The sequence below is a fragment of the Zootoca vivipara genome, chromosome 12 (genome assembly GCF_965207765.1).
Source record: "Zootoca vivipara chromosome 12, rZooViv2.hap1.1, whole genome shotgun sequence".
Classification (NCBI taxonomy): Eukaryota; Metazoa; Chordata; class Lepidosauria; order Squamata; family Lacertidae; genus Zootoca; species Zootoca vivipara.
The window spans coordinates 5,382,539-5,408,215 of record NC_142595.1 but is presented as its reverse complement, the minus strand read 5'-3'; the positions used below and the strand labels follow the sequence as shown (position 1 = coordinate 5,408,215).

Here is a 25,677-nt window from a genome sequence, read left to right as displayed (position 1 = left end):
TTATTTATAAGATTTCTTACCCATAAGGTCTGAATTGATATAATATATGTGGAACAGGAAAATAGGTGCTAGCGCTGTTCTGCAGATACTTGTGCATGATCTTACCCACTTGTGTGTGTGGAGAGGGGGAATAGCTATACATAAGTAGGTTTTATAGTAATGGTGCTGCTTGTGTTTGAGTGTGTGTGTGATGTGTGTGCACGCGCTTTGGATTGAGTTTCAGTTTTCTCATGCAACACACCCTTGCCTGGTTCGCACATGATGATAAGTCCCCAATGGCTTACTCTTCTCTGTACTTCTGTCAACTTCAGGTACAGTGGCTACAGCAACAACTCCTGTTCTTCCACATTACCTCATTCTGGATTAAGTACACCTACAACACCCAGTTCTCGTCATGCTGCATCGCCACCCGAAGAGGCCAAAATTGAGAGGTTGGTAAGAAAACAGCATGAACATAAAATAGATTAATTGATTGAAATAAGTTAAAATGTCCATATGCTTGCCTTGACCAAATCTGGTTCCAAAGTGGTTTATAGACTTACATTCCTAGAAGAGTTCAGCAATGGATCCAGGCTGGTCTAGGTTTGGCTTTCCTGCACTAGGCAGTGGCTTGGATTGGATTACAGTGGTGCCTCGCTAGACTAAATTAATTCGTTCCATGGGTCAATTCGAAGGGAGACCAGGCCACAGTGGTCCCTCCCTCGCCACCAGATGAGAGACTATTTACCAAGCTGCCGCTTAACAAACAGCCTCCCAAAGCTCCCTGGGATCTCCCAGAAACCTCCTTAGGCAGCTCCAAGCATGGAAGTGTTTAGAATAACCTGAGACCACAAAAGGATTATGAAACAAGAACTGCATTTACTAGAATGAAAAAAAGAGTGTATTTCACTTTCATAAAATGTATGCACCACTTGACTAAAGAAGTAAAAACAACCCCAAAAGCCCTCGAAACAGTTGGAAATGTAAATGTTAGAAAGAAATGAGATGTCCAATATAACAAAAAAAAACCTCAGATATTTCCTTCGGGGGGGAAAAGCAAAGTAAAATCGGTTAAACATATCCACTTGCCGATATCTATTCAGTCCCTAAATTTACCTAAGCTCACAAGTCAGCCTTTGTTTCTTGAAACCTTGAAACCCCAAATCTTCTTTATCATGTAAGATACCCTTGATCTGCTCACCTCCTAACTGTCTGTGTGTTTAAATGTCACCTGTCAGTTGTGCTCCTCCCCTTGGGAAGCTTAGAGCAGGCATTCCCAGACTTCAGCCCTCCAGATGTTTTGGACTACAATTCCCATCTTCCCCAGCCACTGGTCCTGTTAGCTAGCGATCATGGGAGTTGTAGGCCAAAACATCTGGAGGGCCGCAGTTTGGGGATGCCTGGCTTAGAGCTTTCAAATTTCCCACCCTCAGAGAGACGTGCTGTTGGACACATCAGCAGTGGCAGACGCCTATGGCTTGATGTCATATTAGACTCAGGGCACATGCTAGAGTTTCAAACTAACTAGGCACTCCTCAACTAGCCATATAAGCAAGCCGTACATTCCCATTATATACACAAGCAGTCGAGGAGAGTAAAGGCTGATCCCTTCACAGTGCGAATTCAGAAACAGCTCGTACCAGCTGTTGCACTACAAGGCTGGTCTCCTTTCTCTGCAACCTACCCCACCCCTACTCCCCACCCCAAAAAAGAATCTTTGTGTTTATAAATGTTATATCAACATAACTCAGGTGGTCAGAAAGGCCCAACAGAGACTCCATTTCCTCAGGGTCTTGCGAAAGAATAAAGTTAAACAACGACTGATGAACTCCTTCTACCGGTCCACAATAGAAAGTGTCCTCTCAAATTGTATCACAGTTTGTTACGTTGGCTTGACAGCCATGGACAGAAAGTCTCTACAGAGGGTGGTGAATACAGCACATGATATCATGGGCTGTCCCTTGAGTCCGCTAGATGACATCGCAAGGGATCGTTGCCTTAGGAGAGCGAGAAAAATTCTCAGGGGTGACTCACACCCCGGCCAGCACCTCTTTAATCTTCTACCCTCAGGCAGGAGATATAGAAGTAGAATCAGCCATACCAACAGGCTAAAAAATAACTTCTATCCATGGGCTGTTAGGCTGTTGAACGGAAAATAACATAGCGAAATTGACTTGTGAGGTGGTGTGTTGTTTGATAAGAGATTGAGTGTTTGGGGGGGAGGGCGGGAGGCTCGTTTAATTTCATTGTACACAGGTTGTACAATGACAATAAAGGTATTATTATTATTATTATTATTATTATTATTATTATTATTATTATTATTATTATTATTATTTTAGCCTTATTATGTTAGGGGGATCCTACCGGACAAGTTCTAAGTCAGGCATCCCCAAACTGCGGCCCTCCAGATGTTTTGGCCTACAATTCCCATGATCCCTAGCTAACAGGACCAGTGGTCAGGGATGATGGGAATTGTAGTCCAAAACATCTGGAGGGTCGAAGTTTGGGGATGCCTGTTCTAAGTGCAGTGCAATCTTATGTTGCCGGTTGTAGAGAGATATTGGCACATTTACAGCTCCACCTTTGTGACTGTGACTTATTAAGCAAAAGAAAAGGAAGCGACCCTGTCAGCCTGTAAATGGATTTCTACATCGCCAGGAGAGATGCATTTCTGGGGACAAAGGGGAAAGTCTGTGTGCAAACACTGTTTTCAGTGATATCACTATGCCATCCGTAACATGTAGCGCCATCTTGAAATTAACCAGGGTATTGTAGGGTTGCACATGGTCCCAAGTGTTGCAAAACACTGGAGGTTCTGTTGCGTTTGTGTGAGGGATGAAATGGTTCCTGAAACTTTCTTGGCCTTAGCCCTTTTTCTAAGTTGTTTGTAGCCATTGTCTGCCCCATCTGCTACTACTTCGGTACCATTATTAACCCTAATCTTTCCATTTCCCCTTATCATTCCCTTCCTGGGACCTAACTTTGGGATCTAAAATTTCAGCGTTGCCCTGTGCAAACCCTGTGCATTCTACATCATCTACATCATTGTTGTGGTGCCCCCGAGGCTCTAAGTAAATATATATATAGGTAAAGAACTCCTGGACATGCTAGGTTGGCAGAAGCTGGGACAGATCAACGGGAGCTCACCCCATCGTGTGGATTCGAACTGCCGACCTTCCAATTGATAAGCCCAAGAGGCTCAGTGGTTTAGCCCACAGAGCCACCCACTCCCTATGCCCAGTGTGACTGAACCAGTCGTTTTCCCCTAAATCCGCCTCTAACCCAAGTCAATCAGGAACCATGTAATTAGTGCAGTGGCATCATCGGCGAGAACAAATGTTGCTGAGCGAGAATGAGGGTTTTGCTTTCTGGACTGATCCCAAGGGTGATCCAACCAGTCAGAAGTGTGTTGCCTCGCTTAGTTGTCATTTGTCATTTATCAAAGCATGGGAGGGATTGTCTTTGGGGAAGAGTTGTAGGGCAACTCCTTTTATGCAGAAGGTCCTAGGTTTAATCCTCTGTCTGAAACCCAGGAGAGCTGCTGCCAGTTTGTGCCAACAATACTGTGCTAGATGGACATATAGTCTAGCTTAGTATAAGGCTATTGGGATTATAACCATTTCCCTTTTGCCTCTGCCAGTTGCCTTGTTTAAATGGTGTATTTGCAAGGTTGGGTTTTTTTGGGGGGGGGCAATTTAAAGGAAACAGTACAATCCTTGCCCACCGCTCACCGCCTGCCATTTGCCTAGAGAGTAGAAGGATTCGCGCCTCTTTTAAGCTGGGGAGTCTCTTATAAAATGATGAGCAGGGAAGAGATTCTCTGCAGAAGCAGCTCCCTCATTCTTCTTTATGGCCTTTGGAGCTAGGAAATGGTTTTGGCCCCGTTCGACAGTCCCACCTTGAAAAGCCAGTGATAAAGGGATAAAGCCTTTGTCGTCTGGTAAACATTTCACAACCTTTTTTAGCTCAGACCTAGCTTGACAGCAGTCGCACAATGATATTGCATTTGTAATTTTGTGTCAGAAACAAGGTTTACGGGATATCGGGTTTTATTCCCCCTTACATAATGTCTATCCACGTGGGATGTAACGGATTCGAATTCAATGCGCAGAAATCCTTGAAATCATACTTGCATTGCTCGGCTGCCAGTGGGGCAAAAGCTGTCACGTCTTGCGTAACTGAGTATTTGTATGCACATCCACAAGCCAAAGTGTTTTAAAATAGTGGCAATGATCACCTAGCTTATTTTGTTTTTAGAGAAAGGGGCTGCAGTTCCTCCTTTCTCCCCAGCTAACCCTTTCATTCCAAACTTGGGATATTGCGAATGCCTTGATGAAATACCGGTAGATCAGGAAAACCCCACATCTGCTTTCACTTACAAATATCTGTAAAAATGCACCCACTAATTACAGTGGCAGCAATCTTGAGACTCCAAAGCAAGAATTTGATAAGCCCTTCTGAAATGGCCCATCTTGATTTCTTTTCCTGGAATTGGAGCTTCTAGGTAACATCCTAGAAGGGAAAAGGGACCACCCTCGATTTCAGAGAGTACAGTTACATGTGGTCCTTTGATTACATTTTAACAGATGGCTGTATCAAAGTTCAAATCACATGGCCAGCAGTGAGCCTTTTATTCCACTGTTGATTCTAGAAAAAGAGCTACACTTTTTTTGATTTTATGTGTCATGCAGCAACCCCCCACCCCCCAGAGTTGCCTCTTGCAAATTCCTGTATTGGTCACATTGGGGGATCCCACCCAATTAGGAATCAAGTACTGAAAGGATGATACCATGGTACTACGGCTTAGCCAATCCAATTTAGCTATGTTATAATGTTACCAAAAGTGAGGCCAATTTAAATGAGCAAGCAAACACGTTTAGAGGGAGGGCCAAAAAATAATTGAAACAGGGATGTAATTCTCAGCACTTTCAGAAAGTGTTCATGGAAAACATTTAGCAGTTTCAGTTCAGCCATAACAATAACTTCCTTCTTTGTCTTGTTTTAACTTGCATGTTTTGTCTCTGTCACTCCAGCAGGGTGCTGCTTTGCCTGGAAACTGCTAATAAGCAGTTTTCTTAATGGGTTTTTGTCATTTTATTTTTGTGTTAGGTATTTTGACTTTTTGGATTGCACACTGGTATGTGAGTTATGGAAGGGTATTAAATAAAAAAAATATGAATAGCATCAAGTTATGGCAAAGGCATAGTTGCAAGGAAGACATCTGTGCGGCAGTCGCCAATCCCACCTTTGCAAAGCAATGGCTGAGTTCAGAAGGGCCCATCTCAGATGCTGCCTTGCAATGCTCTCTGAGAATGGACGTAGCTTCCAACTGCTCCCTAGGAGCTGCGAAGTCATAGTGGTGGCACTCCTAGCCAGTGACTGGCAACCAGTGCCGGATGTATGTATAAGCTAAACAAGCTATAGCCTAGGGCCCCACTCTCTTGGGGGCCCACAAAAAAATTAAAGGGGAAAAAAACACTGGATGTACATTTCCAAAATAAAAGATAGAAAACAAATAAAATAAAACCTAAATACAGCGGGTGGTGCTGTGGGTTAAACCACAGAGCCTAGGGCTTGCCAATCAGAAGTTTGGCAGTTCGAATCCCCGTGAAGGGGTGAGCTCCTGTTGCTTGGTCCCTGCTCCTGCCAACCTAGCAGTTCAAAAGCATGAAGTGCAAGTAGATAAATAGGTACCACTCCGGTGGGAAGGTAAACACTGTTTCCATGCACTGCTCTGGTTCGCCAGAAGAGGCTTTGTCATACTGGCCACATGTCCTGGAAGCTGTATGCCGGCTCCCACGGCCAGTAAAGCGAGAGAAGCGCTGCAACCCCAGAGTCAATCGTGACTGGACCCTAACAGTCAGGGGTCCCTTTACCTTTATCTTACAGCAACAGTGTTTTGTGTTGTGTAGGCTCCTCTGATGTAAGTAATGGCCCCGCCTGCTAGCCTGCTCCCTAAAATTGTTGTTGTTTAGTCGTTTAGTCGTGTCCGACTCTTCGTGACCCGATGGACCATAGCACGCCAGGCACTCCTGTCTTCCACTGCCTCCCGCAGTTTGGTCAAACTCATGTTCGTAGCTTCGAGAACACTATCCAACCATCTCGTCCTCTGTCGTCCCCTTCTCCTAGTGCCCTCAATCTTTCCCAACATCAGGGTCTTTTCCAAGGATTCTTCTCTTCTCATGAGGTGGCCAAAGTATTGGAGCCTCAGCTTCACGATCTGTCCTTCCAGTGAGCACTCAGGGCTGATTTCCTTCAGAATGGATAGGTTTGATCTTCTTGCAGTCCATGGGACTCTCAAGAGTCTCCTCCAGCACCATAATTCAAAAGAATCAATTCTTTGGCAATCAGCCTTCTTTATGGTCCAGCTCTCACTTCCATACATCACTACTGGGAAAACCATAGCTTTAACTATACAGACCTTTGTAGGCAAGGTGATGTCTCTGCTTTTTAAGATGCTGTCTAGGTTTGTCATTGCTTTTCTCCCAAGAAGCAGGCGTCTTTTAATTTCGTGACTGCTGTCACCATCTGCAGTGATCAAGGAGCCCAAGAAAGTAAAATCTCTCACTGCCTCCATTTCTTCCCCTTCCATTTGCCAGGAGGTGATGGGACCAGTGGCCATGATCTTGGTTTTTTTGATGTTGAGCTTCAGACCATATTTTGCGCTCTCCTCTTTCACCCTCATTAAAATGTTCTTTAATTTCTCCTCACTTTCTGCCATCAAGGTTGTGTCATCTGCATACCTGAGGTTGTTGATATTTCTTCCGGCAATCTTAATTCCGCCTTGGGATTCATCTAGTCCAGCCTTTCGCATGATGAATTCTGCATATAAGTTAAATAAGCAGGGAGACAATATACAACCTTGTCGTACTCCTTTCCCAATTTTGAACCAATCAGTTGTTCCATATCCAGTTCTAACTGTAGCTTCTTGTCCCACATAGAGATTTCTCAGGAGACAGATGAGGTGATCAGGCACTCCCATTTCTTTAAGAACTTGCCATAGTTCGCTGTGGTCGACACAGTCAAAGACTTTTGCATAGTCAATGAAGCAGAAGTAGACGTTTTTCAGGAACTCTCTAGCTCAGAGCAGCAAATACAGGTACTTGATTGGCCAGGGAATTCCCTGGACGTAAATCCCATTGAGAATTTGTGGGCTATATGCAAAAGTCGACTCTGTGCTGTAGACTACGACTATGGAGAAGCTCATTCAGGCGCTGATTCAAGTGTGGTACAGGGATCTGAAAATCAACAGTAACTGTTCGAAACTAGTAGACTCCATGCCAAATGGTGATCAAATGCTGCTTAAAAATAGCGGAGGTCATATCCATTACTAATGTATGTATATGTGAGTTTTGTACACGTATATGTGAGCTTTGTACAATAAACTACATTGTTTGTTTCAATTAATTTGCACAAGGGTGTATATTTAGAATGAGAAAAAGTAGACCGGTGAAAAGCTATTGTACTGAAAAATATGAAGCAATGTGATTTCTCCTTGGTCTGCAGGCCGTCCTTGGGTGGTCTACTTACATCGTCGTATCGGCAGCACCAAGAGTCTTTGGCAGCGGAAAGAGAGAGGCGGCGTCAGGAGAGGGAGGAGAGGCTGCAAAGGATAGAGCGGGAAGAAAGAAACAAGTTCAAGTAAGACAGAAAATTATTTCATGATTTGTTATCTTAATATAACTAGAGTTGAAAAGTCATTTGCCGTGTTCAATATATGCAACCCTTCCATCCGTCTTCCTAAATGGTAGCATCTCCACGCTGACCTGCATTTGCACATGAAGAGAAATTTGGAATTGTGGCATCTGATAAACCAGGCATAGGCAAACTCGGCCCTCCAGATGTTTTGGGACTACAACTCCCACCATCCCTAGCTAACAGGACCAGTGGTCAGGGATGATGGGTAATTATCATCCCAAAACATCTGGAGGGCCGTGTTTGCCTATGCCTGTGATAAACCACCTGTTTGTCTGGTTATTTCTCAGTTTCCATTCCCACAAGTCACAGAGTACACAGTATGAAGTGCATTTCATAAAATACTGCTCTTCATAGCTTTGATACATTTAAATCCCTGTAGCCTTGTCAATTAGCTGGAGTATCTGGAGTCAGTTGAAATATTATTATTATTATTACTTAAATTTGTATACAGCCCTATACCCGCAGGTCTCAGGGTGATTCACAGGGTAATACCTGAATGAATGAATGAAACTTTATTTGTGTCGGCCATGTCACCATCCAGAGGGGGTTGAGAGGCCAGCTGGCTAGCCCCCAGCTGGATCATGCCCTTCCAGCCGACATGCTGGACGATCCCCCGATCTCTGGTGCGAGATATACCAGCGACCCAGACTTCAAAAGTCTGAGTACACTATATTAGCAGAGCAGCGTGAGGAGGCTTGTGAAAGCATCATAACAAGCAGATTTATTAAGCATAAATCAGGACAAAGAAAACATGTTGCCTCTCCTTCGTCTCCTCAGAGAGAGACTCAAACTCGAAAGCTATACACAAACGGAAGTTCCCAGCAATCTGTGCTGGTATGTAAACAGACATATGACACGCAACAGTTCCATGTCTACACTAAAGGTGGAATGGAATTTCCCAACAGGCCATAGCAACAACAAAAATTGCAATATACACAGAACAAAATAAAAAGTCGATTATATATAATACGGTACATTGTCTTCACAGTTTTTAAGCCACTGTCAATTCTCTTAGATCTATTGAAACACATTAATTACTTCAGAAGCTGTTTGTGACCACATGCAGATAAATGCTTATTTAAAAACATGAAAAATCGGTTTTTACTGTATGCTGCTGGGTGGGTTTTTTCCCAATAATGGAATTTGCTTGGCAGAAAAATCACTATTACATTGATAGGATTAAATGTGTTCAACTGGTGAGACCTGCTTCACCATCTTTTCATTATGTGTAAATTTGCTTAACATAGTGCAAGATTATGCCCTAATAAATTCCAAAAGAGAAAAATAATTTGCTGGTTCTGTAATGAAACAGAAAAGCTCAATAACATACCAAGTCAAGTAAAGTCAGTAGGAGGCAAAAGAGTCCCCAGCCTCTGGCCTGTTAATGAAATGGTCATCTTCTATGTAAAGGGAATATTTTTGTATGGAGGTATCTGAAGGGGTGTCAGCCGGACAATAAGTTAGTGAGAACTAGGCCTTTAACTGTCACCTATCTAAGAATGGATTCTCAAGACTGCCCCCCACAGTGTAATTCACATAATCTTTGGAAAGAATCTCAGATTGGTTTTAGCATCACCTCATGAAATAAACACCTGAGCGTTAATTGTTGCCATTTCTATGGTGGCTGTACACCTGAACAAATATTTTTTGTGTGTGATTTTTATAAGATATTTATTTTCTTATTTTTTCACCTGAATGAATCTTGATACCTTTCACAAGACATAGAGCTCAGGTCAAATCTTGATGCAGGTTGGAGACTTAATGACATTTGCTTAGAGCATGGTGCTTATAACACCAAGGTCACAGGTTCAATCCTTTGCAGGGGGCTGTGCTAGAGGACCCTCAGGGTCCCTTCCAACACCACGATTCTATGACATGTTCTCCTATGAAAAACATCAGTTATCAGCATAGTGCCAATGAAGTGTGTGTGGCAATGTGTCCTTGACATTTAAAAATCACACCCATCACCACAGATTTCTTTTATCAAAGAATGTATTTTAATCTGATCTCTTTTGCTTTAGCTGCTTTCATTTCTTTTCACTGCTTGCTATGTTTTTCTTTTTCTGCTTTTTATTTAAGTTATTTCCCCTGTAACTTTATGCACCTCTGTTTCATAGTCGTAATTATCTAGACAAAAGAGAGGAGCTAAGACAAGCAAGAGAAGAGAGGTCGGTACTTAACACTGTTTTTGGCTTCCTCTTTTTACATTTCTTATGTCATTTATTGAGAGATGCATGGTTTTGTAAACATGCTTCCAATTAGACTTGTAAAGAATGGCTTAAATCAGAAATGCACGTGCTATTTCCTTCTGGCAAGCACAGCCATGAAAAAGGAAGGTGTTTATTACTGGATAATGGGCATGTAACAAATAATTGTATGGGTTGCACACACACAGAGAGAGAAAGAGACTTCTGAAACTGTCAGCCAGGACTTTCAGCTACTTCACAAGAAGCCTATAGCAGAGAAATCTGCAAAATAAGTGGCCAGGGAGGGCTGCTGACTTTGGAGGCTAGAGTTGATTCAGAACTTCCACCAGACCTTCGGATGGCTGGAAAGGCAAAGGAAGGACAGCACTCTATTTTGAGTTTTGAGAAACTGAGAAGCCCATGTAGAGAGCTTCTACGGCAATAAGTCACACACTGTAGCCTCAATAATACGAGAGCAAAATGCTACCTGCAATTTTTATAGTATCATTTGCATAAAGACAGGCTAACATGACTGCCTCTTTAAATAGATAGAACATATTGATCATGTTGCACACATTGCATATGTTCCCCATTCTTCACCCTATGCCGGTGTCCAAACATCACTCCTTCTAATAGTGAAGTCAGGTGACAAGATTTGAGAAATAAGAGGTTTGGTATCAACATGCTTGGGAGATAAGAACTCATAATCCACCTATTGTCAGCAACCAGAAACATCATAGCCAGACACTGGAGAGACCTGTCAGGAGTAAACATGGACCAATGGTACCAAGTTGTATGGGAAACAGCCCTACTCGAAAAAACTAACCAGTAAGCTGAAACTGACACGGGGACAAACAGAAGACACCTTCACCCCTATATGGTTCCCCTTCATCACTTATACAGCCCAACAAGACAATGACAAAAACTTACCGCCAGCATACAAATCAATATGGCTAACCTAATCAAAACACCCTCCCTCCCCACTCACACAAGAAACCAAGGATCATCACAGCCAACCACAAATGAACAATCACATCCTACGAGGAACCCCGATCTCTCTCGCAAACAAAGAAGCACGAACAAACAACAGAGAACCTGCACAAACGACGCTGACGCCGAACCCCTTACACATATCAAGAAAAACAGAAACATCGGCAATCCACCCCACCCAACTCCCCATCCCACCCACCTCTTTCCCCCCTTCCTCATAATGTCTCAACAAGTAAAATTGATGTGTAAAAATGATACATTGGGGGGGGGGTGAGACATTGCACTACCTTTGTAACTCAAGAAAATCCTTAATAAAAAATAATTATTAAAAAATAAAATAAAATAAACATGCTTGGGAGATTCCCAAGGTTTCCAGAAGTACAAAATACCATTTGAAAAAAAAATACCTAAAAATGCAACCTCCCAAAAGACAAACAGAGGCTGGATACAATCAGTCAGGTCATGCATCCATAGCAGTGACCAGAGGAGGAATGACTGCTGGCAAGAGTGCAGAAAGAAGAACTGACATGGCGCACCTGCAGCATCACAAGCGGGCACTTCCATCTGCCCCAGCTGCAACAAAACATGTCTTTCACTACAGGTCTCTACAGCCACAGCAGGCACTGCAGCTCTACAACAGTTTGACTCCACCCTCAAAGGCGAAGTCATCCATTGTCTCCTGAGACAGATGGATGCCAGCCAACCCATTTCCTTGCAGCTCCACCAAGTTTTAGATAAGCGATCCTTCGGAGAAATGGTGGTCGACCTTCTTGCCAAATGTGCCAAAGCATATGCAGCCCTCTCCTCCCCATCCCTTGGAATGGTTTTCTTCTAACCTACTAAGGGAGGGAACAGGTGGCAGTACAATACAGAAGAGTCGGGTAGCAGTGCAGCCACGATTCCAAACCAGAGTTTCAGCCCAAATAGGCTACAAATCCCCACTACCTGTTGTCACTTATGAATCCATCTATTCATCTGGGAGATAATGCCTTATTTAGGTAACAGCTTGGCTCGCATAGAGAATCACAATCTATTGAACTGGCTGTGTATAAATGCAAGAAGTATTTCCTATTTTATAGCCATCCTTTACAATCCCTTTCCAAAATCTGTGGGCACTTCTACATCACATGGAACCCTAATTTCTTAACATTGAGAAAAAAGCTCGACTATGTTACTGGAAATGGTTCTGTACACCCTTGAAACTAGATCCTGCAACCCTGCATGCGGCATAATATTTATGAAAGATATCTTTGTATCTGTAACGGTTGTGCACTTGAAACTGCATGTATTGACTATATACATAATTTAGTATTTACTGAATAACAGACACTGTTATTTCCCGGGGGTGGTGGCAAGGCAGCCTCATCCTTACTGGGTGGAATGTTCACTAGCGCAACCTTTCCTTGTTTATATTGGCTCCTAAAAGCATCCACCCCAAGAAGGAGACTGCATGCTGTGCATCCGCTTGATTCCCTCATCTTGCTTTCCAGTCAGCTTCCACTGAGCTCTGGCAATCTACTCCATCTCTGCATTAGGCGCGATTGGATCATTCAATCCCTCCTAATGCAAGATGCAGCAGAATCGCCGACACTCAGGGGAGGTTTCCCATTGCATTTGCATTTCTGCATTAGTCTCTTGTCAGTGTGTACCTCTTTTCAAACAGTGACACATGGGAGGTGAGGTCCTCTGAGCCAGGTAACTTTTACTCTTTCACACTATAAACCATTTCAGGTGTGAAGTTGAAGCATGCTTCCAGTTTTGATTCAGGGAAAAGATGCTGTGAATCTGAGAAACAATGCAGCATTTTGCAGAAGTAAGGTCTCTATCCTGCCCCATTTCATATTGTTATGAAATGCTTAGTGCAGTCAGATATTTGAAGCCAAACACAGAGTCAGGGATGCAGGAAGTTAGTCTTGATTCACCTTTGTGAGCAGTTCACTTCTGAGTCGGGCAAACCGAGTCAGGAGCCTGCTTTTACATCTGCGTTCATTAATGTACTCCGTGGGCAAATAATGGTGGATAAAATTAGCAGACATCTGGAAGACACACATATTCACGAAGCTATTTTGGTCTGAACATATAAAGAATTGTATGGCGAATATGATTGGTAGCTGGTCTTAATAAACAGTTAGCAAGTCTTGCCTGCCTAAAATGCAAAACAGATGTATCTTTGTTCTTTTCAACTGACTTTGATGAATAAACTATATGTGACGTCATATCCAAGCTATTGAATGTCTTGAGTCCGGCCGAGAAATCTTTTAGAATTAAAAAAAAAGTTTCCATTGTAGACTCTCGAGAGAACAAAGTGAATTCCAGTGCACTGCTCTTGGAGCAAATAGAAGCAGGTTCAGAGACTCAGACAGTTTTTAGTCCAAACATTTGTAAGTGGTATTATTTTCTGAAAGATCTATTTTCCTGCGAGGCACTAAAATTTCCTCCCCTTTCCCTTCAGCAAGACTGGGACTGGGTCTTTTATCATTTGGGGATCCGAGAGACATTTTTGTGAAGGAAAAGGGAAGAGCTTGTAAATATTTCCATGGGGAAGAAGACAATTTTCTTCAAAGTGCAGCATCTGAAGACTGCTTAATATTATCCTTTTGTTCGACATCAGCACTATAAACGTCGCTGGGTTTGGCTTGTTTTTTTGTCTCCCCCCCCCTCTTGCTCTGGTGGCTTCTGTCCCGCCCCACCCCTCCCACCAAAGTTTAGCCCAGCAGTCAGTTTCGCCGTGTACCTCATGTGTCAGGAAGTCAGAACTTTCCTCGCAGGTGCTTCAGCTATAAACAAGCATCAGCAAACGTTTTCTCCTTCTTTACGAAACCCCTTTGGAATTTGACTTCCAGATACAAATACTTGGAGAAATTGGCAGCTGAAGAGTATGAGAAGGAGCTGAGAAGTCGCAGTTTATGTAGGGGCAAGAGTGACTTGTCCTTGAACTTGAGCTCTTCTTCAGTCCCAACCTCTCCGATCCCGACATCTGCTAGCCCCACTTCAACAGATTCTCAGGAGGAGCCAAAGTCCCCTGTGACAACTCGCAGGGCATCTCAGATCTCAGAAGGTAAGTGCCAATGAACTTTGAAGGGCAAATTGGCATCTCTTAATTGCTTCTCAATTGTTTAAGCAGATACATCAATAGAGATTTCAAGGTATCGCACTTTCATAAAATGTTGGTATCTTTTTGCTGTCAATCCTTTCGCTTAGATAAAGGTTTGATACCTTACAAACAAATGGCAAAATTTGGTATGCTATTCTGATTTCACTGATTTGGTGGTGTGATCCTGGTATATCAATGCCGACAAAGTCCAAACACTAAAAGTATGTGAAAAGTATGTGCTCCAGCTAAAATTAAACAAGTTAGATGAATTGGCTTCAATGGGAGATTTAAGCATGGGGGACTTAAAATGTTTCATTTTAGCTAGACTGCACCTTGGAATAGCCATGCCTATGTTAGGCCATGTGTGTACCTTGGATGGTTTTTAACGTCTTGTCCCCTTGACCCCAAGAGCCAAGCTGCTTTTGAAACTCTTGAGAATTTCAAAATTGGTGACAGGAAAGTGGCAAACTCCTGTGTACACATCCCAATTTGAATGTTCCTGAATTTGTATTTTATATGTATTAGGTTTAAATTATTGTTAATCATCTTTTTAATTTTTTAATAGGAAAGATGGGATGAAAATGTTGTTGTTGTTGTTGTTGTTGTTGTTGTTGTTCTTAATCTTATTCTTATGCTTAAGGGATCTCTGAAAGAGTTGTGATGATTTGGTACCAAAATAAGTGGCAAGGCAAGAGTGAATGGGAAAGCGGAGATGAAAAGTTGTTTTTATTGGTGGGCGTGGCATGCATACAATCTTAGATGTATCACAGAACTCTTAATAGGTTTATAATACACCAAATGCAATTTTGTGGCTAAAAAGTTAAGAAATCAGAAGCATTATCTAGCCCAAGTTAATCACTGTTAAATCACATTTATTTCAATGATGAGTTAAAGCACATGCCCAAGTCTTTCCCATTGAGGTCCGTGGGACAAAAATACTCATTTTTGGCTGGTCTATGCACATGATCAGCATCTTGCATAGTTTCTTTGGAAATCTTGATGGATGCGTTGTCTATATATGTGACTTCTGTACTTGAAGGTAAGATTGTTAACTTCTTCCTCGACGGGAATAAAATCCTGAAAATACTTCATCTGTTATGATGCATGGATATTTCTGGGGCCGGTGCATGCTGAATGCCAGTTCTCACTATATCATAGAGTTGGTACATTAAAGGTCTTCCCCCGCTGATTCAGGAAATCCACTGCAACAGGTAGCCATCCAATCTCTACTTTGAAATCTCTTGACAAAGGAGAGTCTACTGCCTCTTGAGGCAGACTCTTCCACTGTTGAGCAGCTTGTACCACCTGCAAGATCTTCCAAGCTTCCAGTCTAAATTCTTTTCCTTGTAATTTGAGCTCGTTGGTTCAAGTCCTACCCCCTGGTACAACCCAGAACAAAACTGCTCCAAGATCTATCTAACAGCCCTTCATGTACTTTGACTTGATGATGCCTCTATGACTTGAGCACCTTGGCTTTATCGGCTGCTGTTGCTTGAAGCATGCTGTTAAAGAACTACCATTTAAAGGGAGAATGGCTATTGTGTGCTGACTTAGGGTGTGCTGCTGGCAAACTTGATTTTAGTTTGCATGGTTTCTATTTTTTTTCTCAGTATTGGAGAGTTCCTACAAAGATTGTGTATCTGTGAAATCACTTTTATTCAGAATGGCAGTTATTCAAACCCAGTGTCAGGCTAAAAAACAAAAAACCTCACCTCATTTCCCCCTTCCATTAGGATCATAGCTGCCAAGTTATCCCCCTTTTTAAGGGAAAAATTCCCTTATGCTGAATAGGCTTCCTCATGAGAAAAGGGAAAACTTGGCAGCTATGATTAGGATTTTTCAAATCTCTGCATGGAGAGCAACTATCTCTTTTATGATGATTATTTTCGCATATGTCTCTGGAATTCCTTCCAAACATTACATTATAAAATGGAGCTCTTTTGGTATGTGTGGGGAATAGATTTATAACAGGTGCATAGGCTAACTCTCTGTGGTTGAGGTGTGGAGTTGCTTTCAGCAGATGGCAGGTGTTTAGGGTTTTTCCAGAGGAGCACCTGAGCAAGGTTGTGGAAATTTGCACAGATGAATGAGATAAAGACAGCAAATGCTTTAAACGTTACGGGTAACATCCATCTCTGTAAAGATCTCCGAATGCAGATGGTCCATGCCTTGAAATTGCTGTCATGGGCTTAATTACAAGGAACAAAACCCTGTTGATTTTAGTTTCCCAGCAAAAATTATTCACTTGAATGAATGTGAATATTTCAGATTCAGAAAGGGTTACAACTCCCATCTGAATGTTGGAGAGGTGCACTTACATATCCATTGTTATTTTGAAAGGCTGCGGCACACTGAGAATTTTTGCTACAGTTAAGCTGTATAGCTGGATGGATGGACGAATGAATGAATGGATAGACAGACGTATTGGATACAGCTGCTGTGTGACATGTTAGCAGTTTTTTCCCATGGGGGAACTCCTAAATGGGTCTGAACAGCCTTCCCATACCTGGTCAGGTTAAGCACCAATTGTGATTTCTGGGGCTGATGGGAATTGTAGGTGAAGGGTGGGTCAGACAAAAGATTATGTAGTAACCCAACTTTCAGGTGCATTTGGAAGTTCACAAGCAGGTCATGAAGGGGGTAGCTTTCCATTATTGTTTGTCCCCAGCGTCTGGTGATCCGTTGGTAGAATTTGGCTCCATTCATAGACTGTGAAATTCATAGTTTGAAATTCATAGTGGGGAGGACTTGGCAAGTTTTGGGACTGCTGCATGTGGTGGAGGCGATGAAACACACCGCAGGACAGAAGTCTAGATTTTTCTGCCTCCTGATTCAATTCTAGGGGTCAGAGAGAACTTGAATTCCATTGTCCCTGTCAATAAATGCCCCAAGTTTATATAACCTCACACTATTTCGAGTCAGACCCAACTCTGGTCTGATTCGGTTAGAATCAGCCTGAAATGCTAGTAATGTTGGCAAATTCCCATTTAGGGAATTCATATTCTAAGCTCTGTTCAGTAAAGGGCTTTTACTTTGAATTCCTCCAAATAAGAATTTGCCACCAATGCTAGCAATCACAAGTGTGCAGTTGGAATGGGGAACATGGGACTGTTCAGATGTTATTGACCTCTCGCTCCCATCAGCCCAGCTAGCATGGTCAGTGGCCAGGGATGAATGGAGTTAGAATCCAACAATATCTGAAGAGCAACATGCCCCCCATCACTGGATGTAGCTCTGGTAATCTGACCTTCTGTGTATCTTGCTAGAATCAGAAAAGCTTCAAGTTCTGTGTTCATGGGTCGTCCCATGAACAGCTTCCGCTGTATTTCAAATTGGCATTGTTATTTACATTGCCGTTACATGGTGAACTTGAATTTTGCTGATATACTAGCTCATATCTATATCTATCTATGAATCAATTCATTTGAGAGGTAGAAAATTAAGAAGATATGTCAAATCACAAAATGTTTTTCCCTAATAGTCATCTACCTCTCAGGAGTTGTTGCTGAAAAATCTGAAGATAGACTTTGTTGCATGGCATTAGAAATTCATGCTCTGACCTCCCTTTAGACTGCAGGGGTCAGCAAACTTTATCAGCAGGGGGCCAGTCCACCGCCCTTGGGGGGCGGATGGACCATATTTTGAAAAGAAAAAAAAGAACGAATTCCTATGCCCCACAATTCATCCAGAGGTGCATTTTTTTAAAAAAGAAAACACACACATTCTACTCATGTAAAAACACCAGGCAGGCCCCACAAATAACCCAGAGATGCATTTTAAATAAAAGCACACCTTCTACTCATGTAAAAACACACTGATTCCTGGACCGCCCGCGGGCCGAATTTAGAAGGCGGTTGGGCCAGATCCGGCCCCCAGGCCTTAGGTTGCCTACTCATGCTTTAGAGATTCAGGACATAATTAATCAGAAGTAACCTCAAAACAGTGCTCTTGCTCACTTCTAGTTCATCTCAATGGGATTTGTGCAGGAGAACTTCCTAATACCTTGTGTGTCCCAAATGCCTACTAATGGCTTAAATAATTTATTTAGTGTTGTATTTTTCAGGTGGTCCCCATTTTTCCACTATAAAGTTACACTGTTTAGGTTGGACCCCCCTTTCCTTTTCTCTTCCTTTCCGAGTCATCTGAATTCTCATCAGAAGAGGAAAGATCACTGCAGTCTCCGTTCTGACACTGCATACACTGTAAAGGTAGAACTGCCGGGCTGGTCAGAAGGAAAAATCTAGAGCTGTATCATAGTTTAGCCAAGAGGTGATTTCACAACTACACAAAATTAACATACCTATTCACATTTCTGTCACTTCTGCATGGTCATTCTGTCTTTGAGAACTGTGAGCTGCTTGTTGTGAATACCTGTGGGTGCCTTCTAGTTTCTTTACATTTATAATATAGAAATCTTGCATGTGAAAATCTGCTGGTTTTGCTGGAAATGATGACTAAATTTCACTCTGTCAGCGATCAAATGAAGTGGAGGAAATCAACTGCATAATCGACAATGTGTGTCAGATGCCAGCTAAGAGACAAAGTTATGCCACTTGCCAAACAGCTAGAAGCTAGATTTGTGCCAGATGCCAGCGCCAGTGTTTTATGTAGCTATTCCAAAATAAATTGCCATGAGGAAACATATGCTTGCTGTCAACTCAGTGCATGGCACTGCCCTTTCCAAGCTGTGCTGCTCTAATAAAACTTAACACATGTGTACCTTTCTATGTGTAAACAGATGAAAAATCAGTCACTCTAAATATGTTGCATACAGCAACCAAAAATGAATCATTTGTTTGGAGTCATTCGTAACCTTTTAGCACCCGGTGTAGACGGGATTATTAAATATTTGTACCTATATTGTTGAAATTTTACACACACACACACTTATAAATGCCTTAAATTTGACCAAACTTTATTCAAGCAGGAAATGGCAGATTTCCGGTGTGTCTCATGATCAGGGCCCTTCTTCAAGTGCTATTCATGGCCTCCGCCCTGCGAATGCCATGCTCAACCATTTCTTAAAAGCACCCACCGAGACCGAGACACCCTCCTCTTTTCACTCACTTGGAGAAATGAAGGCTGATGGAACTCACTTGTCTGTGCGAAGCACGAAACACTGTTTTTTTAAGTGAATCTTTCTCCATTATTCTTTTCACCAGTGAGTGCCAGTGAACCTGAATGTGAAGCAGAACCTGAGGCAGAGGCAGAAACAAAAACAGAGCAGGAAGACGAGGCAGACTTGGAGCAGGGGGCAGAAACGCCCCGAGAAGTAGAGGTTGCAGAGGTGGAGCCAGGAAGCGGAGTGGAGCAAGGTCCAGAGCCAGAGGCAGAAGAAGGTGCAATACTAAGTGAAAAGGAGAGGCAGAATGAAGAAGTGAATGAAAAAGACAATTGTTCTGCATCCAGCATATCCTCAGCAAGCAGCACTTTAGAGAGGGAGGAAAGGGAGGAAAAGTTGGCCAGTGACAATGAAACTGGTAAAGTGAAGTATTTTCTGCATAACAGTTTACCCTTTTTTGTAATTTTCAAACATCAGCTTCATTTTAACATTTGTTGTAAGAGAAGTATTGATCTGTTTTTGTTTACTAGTATGCCCTCCATTTAAAGCCTCAGTTCCTCGATATTTTGGGCATAGGGTTCAGTAGAGGTTTTCTGCGCAGACTCACGGAAGAATCAGAACTTCAATTAAAAGACATTATTCCATGGGGATAGTGTTCTTGACGTTTCCTTACTAGTTAGAATGTTGTTACAAAAACAGCCATTATTCACATTTCAAAGACTCCTTTTAAGTTCACCTTTAGGAGAGGGTCTAGACTTGTGGAAAACCTTCCCTGCTATTTCCCCCTTGTTGAAATGTGATGCTGCATGTTTGGGACACTTGTCTGCCAAAGAAGTTTTGCCATTTTCAGAAGCATAGGTTTCCCTGAATTATCCGTTTGCGTATTACTTCAGATCCTAGCATGACCGTTCACTGCTCCCCACTTTAAATCACAGACACCTGGCTTATAATTGCATGTGGCTTCTGATTGAAAGGCTCAGAGATTCGTGCGCTTTTGCATATGGCGCTGCGGGAGGGCTCATCATTGTTCCCTACTCAGTTGGTGCCTTCCTTGCTATCATATATCTCTCCTGATTCCATGCTATTAACTTAATACAGAACATATTGTGCATCAGACTCCCCCCCCCCTTTTTAAAAAAATGACAACTCTGCAATAACTGTTTGACAACTTATTGCTGTGTTTGGAGGGCTGTTGTCCACACGATGCTTCTTCCGTCCCTAGTGGTCACTCTTAGCAGGTTCAAAGTGAAATCACAATCGCAGATGGCTTTGCTTCTAAGGAGATAGGAAAGAGTATCAATAGTGCCTCTCCTTGTTTTCTCTGCTATCCTTTTTATCAGATCATCGGATATTCACATTCACTTTCATGGGGCTGCAGTAATTAGGTGCAGATTTCCACTTTTCTCAATGTAGAATGTGTGTAACCTTGGCAGGCACTTCTTTTTTAAATGTTTCCAGCATGCAGCATATGCAGCCCAAGAGGTATATGGGAAAGAAAATATTTCACCCTCTAGAAGCTATGCAAGAAAATGAAAATCACATTTTGGACTCTAGTGTCCAAACCCACCCTACAAAAGTCCTAGACTATGATTAAGTTACTGTCCTTTTTAAAGGACTGTTTCTTTCTTGACACATACCCAAAGGATGTTATATTCTTATTAAGGTTTCGTTTTTCTGTACTTTTGTAAGGATCTGAATGTATGAGAAGGAGTGAAATAGTTAGTAGAGAGTTGCTCGACATCTGCATCGCATGCAGGTTTCCACATTTGTACTACAGTATGTTTTTCATGGGTCTGACCTTTCTAAAACCAAGGCCAGGCAATGGGAAGAAGTTCATGGTCAGCCAGAACTGGCCCAAGAACCCAAGTTTCCCCATAAGAAAAATGAGATGGTGCCTTGGTTTTGCAAGAGAATTTTCTGACTCTTATTTCCAGGGCCGTCTTAAGGTCATCGGGCGCCCTGGTGCAGGGATCCCTCGGGCGCGCCCCCCCACTCTTTAAAAAAGGGGGAACTCTTACCTGGCGTGCCGGGTGGCAGGAGCCTCACGGTGGCCCCCGCACCTCACAGCAGGGCTGCGCTGTGCCAGAGGCCGCCTGCCTGTCCGATGCCGCCGGATTGAGTGGGGGAGGGGGCGCTGCTGCTACGCGTGGCCTTCCTCCCTTCTCCCAGTGGAGCGGGGTGCCTGGGCAGGCCGGGCCACGCCGGGTTCCTTCCCGCCAACAGGGCGCTGCGTTTCATTGGTAGAGGTGCTGCCATGTGGCGTCACCTCTACCAATGAAACGCAGCACCGGGGTGAGGGAGGACCCTGGCGCTGCAGAGTGGAATAGGGTCCTAGTGCCCCTGTTCCGCTCGCTTCCCTCCCTGCTCTCGCGGCGCGGCTGGTGGAGGGAAAAGGGAGGCCGCCGCGAAGCTCCCCCACTTGCTGGGGCGCCCCTCAGCACCCCTTGATCGCCCAGGCGCCGTGGTGCATTGCGCCAATAGAGTCAATGGGCGAGCCGGGCCTGCTTATTTCCCGTATTGTGTTTTGCTCTCCTCAGTTATGGGAAAGGATTAAAATAGATTGGCATGATTTTGTCACTCTTAGCAGACGCTACTGAGAATACTAAAGGAGACATTTACAAGAGCGCAAGAGGGCAGGTTCTAGAAAGGCATTTTACTCATTTTAATGAGGAGATGAAAGGGGAGATGGGTCCAAAATTAATCTTGAGTTGTAAATGAATTGAAATGCCCTCACCCTGCACCAGCTTCTTAGCAGGCTGAAAACTAGGGGCTCCCTCTCAGTGTGTTGGGGAGAGCCGCAAAGGGGAGCAAGATGTTCGTATCACTATTGTTGTAAGAACAAATACAGTGGTGCCTCGCTAGATGAAATTAATTCGTTCCACGGGTCTTTTCTTATAGCGAAAAATTCATCTAGCGAATTCCATAGGAATGCACTGAATTTTTTTCAACTTCTTTTTTTGCCCATAGGAACGCATTAATTGAATTTCAATGCATTCCTATGGGAAACCGCGATTCGCTAGACGAATTTTTCGTAAAACACATTCGTCTAGCGAGGCAAGCTCCGCTCGAAAAATTCTTTCGTTAAGCGGAAATTTCGTTAAGCAGGGCATTCGTTAAGCGAGGCACCACTGTACAGTGGTACCTTGGTTTAAGAACAGCCTTGTTTACAAACTATTCAGTTTACGAACTCTGAAAAACCGGAAGTAGTGTCCCGGTTTGTGAACTTTTACCTCAGTCTAAGAATAGAAGCCAAAGGGTACCAGTGCCGGGAGGCCTCATTAGGGAAAATGTGCCTTGGTTTAAGAACGGTTTTGGTTTAAGAACGGACTTCTGGAACAGATTAAGTTTGTAAACCGAGGTACCATTGTACTTGATAAGAGACTTCCCTTCTGAGTTGTTTTGAGGCTTTCATTCCCTTTGGGGAAGTCCTGAGACTTTTTTTTATTTTTCCCAGATGCTGACTGGGAACAGACTCAGTTTCCTCTGTCCTTCCTCAGTTTGTTAAGTGTTCAGACATTTCAATAAACCGAATCTAAAGAAAAAGGAGCTAATTGCCCAAAATGGGGATCTTTTGGGGTTTCATGAACACAAATGGGTGTTTTGAGTACAGCTGAGCTAGAAATTCTCAAGCAAGCTGTTTTAGCTGAAGATGTGTGCCATTGGGGAAGACGAAATGTTTCACGAAAGCTCTCCCCCGAACCTTCCCCTGTTTTTTATACTGCCTGTTAGTACCTGCTCATGACTTTGATAGCAGTTAGCCTGCTTCTCTTGTTGCTGCTGAGAGCCATCCCCCCAGTCTATTTTTACCCAGAAATTTACAGATTGAGGGCACAAAGTGTTGCCCTTACTTTCATGTTGCTTAATCTAATTGGCTATATTGCATTGGCATCATGCAGCAAAACCTCATTACACCGGCATCTAGTGAAATCCCATTAGCTAAAATGCATTGACCTGGAGTCTAGGACTTAGGCAAATAGATTATAGAGTGAGTCTGCATAAAATCTGGCTTATTGTTAGTCAGGAAGCTTCCCAGAGTTTGGCCAGGCAAGCTCAGAAATTCAATAGCTCCCTTGCTTTCGAACTCCAGAATTTCCCTGTGCTGGTAGCTCTAGAACTGTTCAGTAATACAGTGTTTTTGTTTGTGTATATGAACTTATTGAAAGCCCAAAAACAGTAACTGGGCACAACAATATGAGGGAGTAGGGCTTTTCCATTTTTAAATACATTTTTCATCAATTTTCTTAATTTTCTAAAACAGGATATAATAATAATAATAATAATAATAATAATAATAATAATAATAATAATAATAATAATAATTTATTTCTACCCTGCCCATCTGGCTGGGTTTCCCCAGCCACTCTGGGAGGCTTTCAACAGAACATTAAAAACAGAATAAAACTTCAAACATTAAAAACTTCCCTAAACAGGGCTGCCTTCAGATGTCTTCTAAAAGTCGGATAGTTTATTTTCTTGACATCTGATGGGAGGGCATTCCACAGGGAGGGCGCCACCACTGAGAAGGCCCTCTGCCTGGTTCCCTGAAACCTCACTTCTCGCAGTGAGGGAACCGCCAGAAAGCCCTCAGAGCTGGACCTCAGTGTCCGGGCTGAACAATGGGGATGGAGACGCTCCTTCAGGTATACTGGGCCGAGGCTGTTTAGGGTTTTAAAGGTCAGCACCAACACTTTGAATTGTGCTCGGAAAAGTATGGGAGCCAATGTAGGTCTTTCAGGACCGGTGTTATATGGTCTTGGCGGCCGCTCCCAGTCACCAGTCTAGCTGCCGCATTCTGGATTAGTTGTAGTTCCTGGGTCACCTTCAAAGGTAGCCCCAGGTTCAAAGGGAGAGCATTGCAGTAGTCCAAGCGGGAGATAACCAGAGCATGCACCATTCTGGCGAGACAGTCCGCGGGCAGGTAGGGTCTCAGCCTGCGTACCAGATGGAGCTGATAGACAGCTGCCCTGGACACAGAATTAACCTGCACCTCCATGGACAGCTGTGAGTCCAAAATGACTCCCAGGCTGCGCACTTGCTCCTTCAGGGGCACAGTTGTCCCATTCAGGACCAGGAAGTCCCCTACACCCACCCTCTTCCTGTCCCCCCAAAACTTCTGTCTTGTCAGGATTCAACCTCAATCTGTTAGCTGCCACCCATCCTCCAACTGCCTCCAGGCACTCACACAGGACCTTCACTGCCATCATTGGTTCTGATTTGAAAGAGAGGTAGAGCTGGATATCATCCGCATACTGATGAACACCCAGCGCAAACCCCAGCTGCTTCATGTAGATGTTAAAAAGCATGGGGGAGAGGACAGAACCCTGAGGCACCCCCCAAGTGAGAGCCCAGGGGTCTGAACACTCATCCCGCAATACCACTTTCTGGACACGGCCCAGGAGGAAGGAGTGGAATCACTGTATAATAGTGCTCCCGGCTCCTCTAGACGGTCCAGAAGGAAGTCATGATTGATGGTATCAAAAGCCGCTGGGAGATCCAGCAGAACTAGGAAACAGCTCTCACCGTTGTCCCTAGCCCGCTGGAGATCATCGACCAGTGCGACCAAGGCAGTTTCAGTCCCATGATGAGGCCTGAATCCCGACTGGAAGGGATCCAAATGGTCCACATCCTCCAGGCATGCCTGGAGTTGTTCAACACCACCCGCTTGCCCAAGATTTGAGACTGTGTGATAGTTGGACATATCGGCCGGGTCCAAAGATGTTTTTTTAAGAAGCGGTTTAATGACCGTCTCTTTCAGTGTGGCTGGGAAGACTCCCTCACAGAGGGAAGCATTCACCACTCTGCAGAGCCCATCACTCAGCCCTTCCTGGCTCACTTTTATTAACCAGGATGGGCAAGGATCAAGGAGACAGGTGGTGGGTTTCACCCTGCAAGCAGCCTGTCCACATCCTCGGAGGTAACAGATTGGAATTGATCCCATGCAACTAGACTAGATAGGACTCTAGCACTCTCCCACCCCGCCCCTGCTCCCACTGTGGAGTCTGCCTCTTTCCGGATAGAAGCATAAGTAGATTTTTGATGCTGCTGATGGTTTCTCTCAGTTGTGCATTTGGACTAGGTGCGGTACTCCAATTTCTAGAATAATAAATTGCAAGAAACTATCTGAATCTGTGGGTTGGGCCAACAGTTCTCTGTGAATGTACATAACCATTCCGGAAGAACAAGTGGTTACAAGATGAGAGCAACCTTATTATTATTATTATTATTATTATTATTATTATTATTATTATTATTATTATTCCTTCGTTGCCACCTATGTCTAGATGTGTGCAGGAGAAATCCTGAGTTCCCCAGATTATTGCAGAGTTAAAAGTGGAACAGGCCAAGTGTTTGTTCAACTATATTCAGATAGCCTTTAGTGAAGTTTATGAAATCAGTTACGTTTGCAACACACAGTTCAGTAGTTTGTTGCGCTACAGAACAAAAAGGAACAAACCAGTTTGTGTGGGGCTGTCACCAGTAATGCAAGCCATAGGGGCAGAGCAATTGTATTGAAGGGCTGGACAGCGCATGCAGCAGCACATGCACCACTGCATCCGAAGCAGGGCAGAAGCGAGAGCAGCAGAGGGCCCCAAGGATCAGGCCCTTTGGCAGGGATCTGTAGGGCTTTGGAGCCTGCAGATCCAAAGTCTCTGGCACACCCATCT

General features: G+C 43.5%; 1 protein-coding gene across 21 annotated transcripts in view; it reads left to right on the top strand.

The window, feature by feature from the left end:
• Positions 1-25,677, top strand: part of FHOD3 (formin homology 2 domain containing 3) — a 315,286-nt gene that overhangs the window by 233,609 nt on the left and 56,000 nt on the right. For 9 of the 21 annotated variants that reach the window (XM_060282216.2, XM_060282215.2, XM_060282214.2 and 6 more), the window contains 5 exons: positions 312-431; positions 7,489-7,623; positions 9,798-9,848; positions 13,700-13,914; positions 19,113-19,430. In XM_060282216.2, coding sequence (XP_060138199.2) covers positions 312-431; positions 7,489-7,623; positions 9,798-9,848; positions 13,700-13,914; positions 19,113-19,430 — 839 coding nt within the window. The remainder of the gene's footprint in view (positions 1-311; positions 432-7,488; positions 7,624-9,797; positions 9,849-13,699; positions 13,915-19,112; positions 19,431-25,677) is intronic. The other 12 variants (XM_060282217.2, XM_088655946.1, XM_088655942.1 and 9 more) reach the window with 3 other exon arrangements.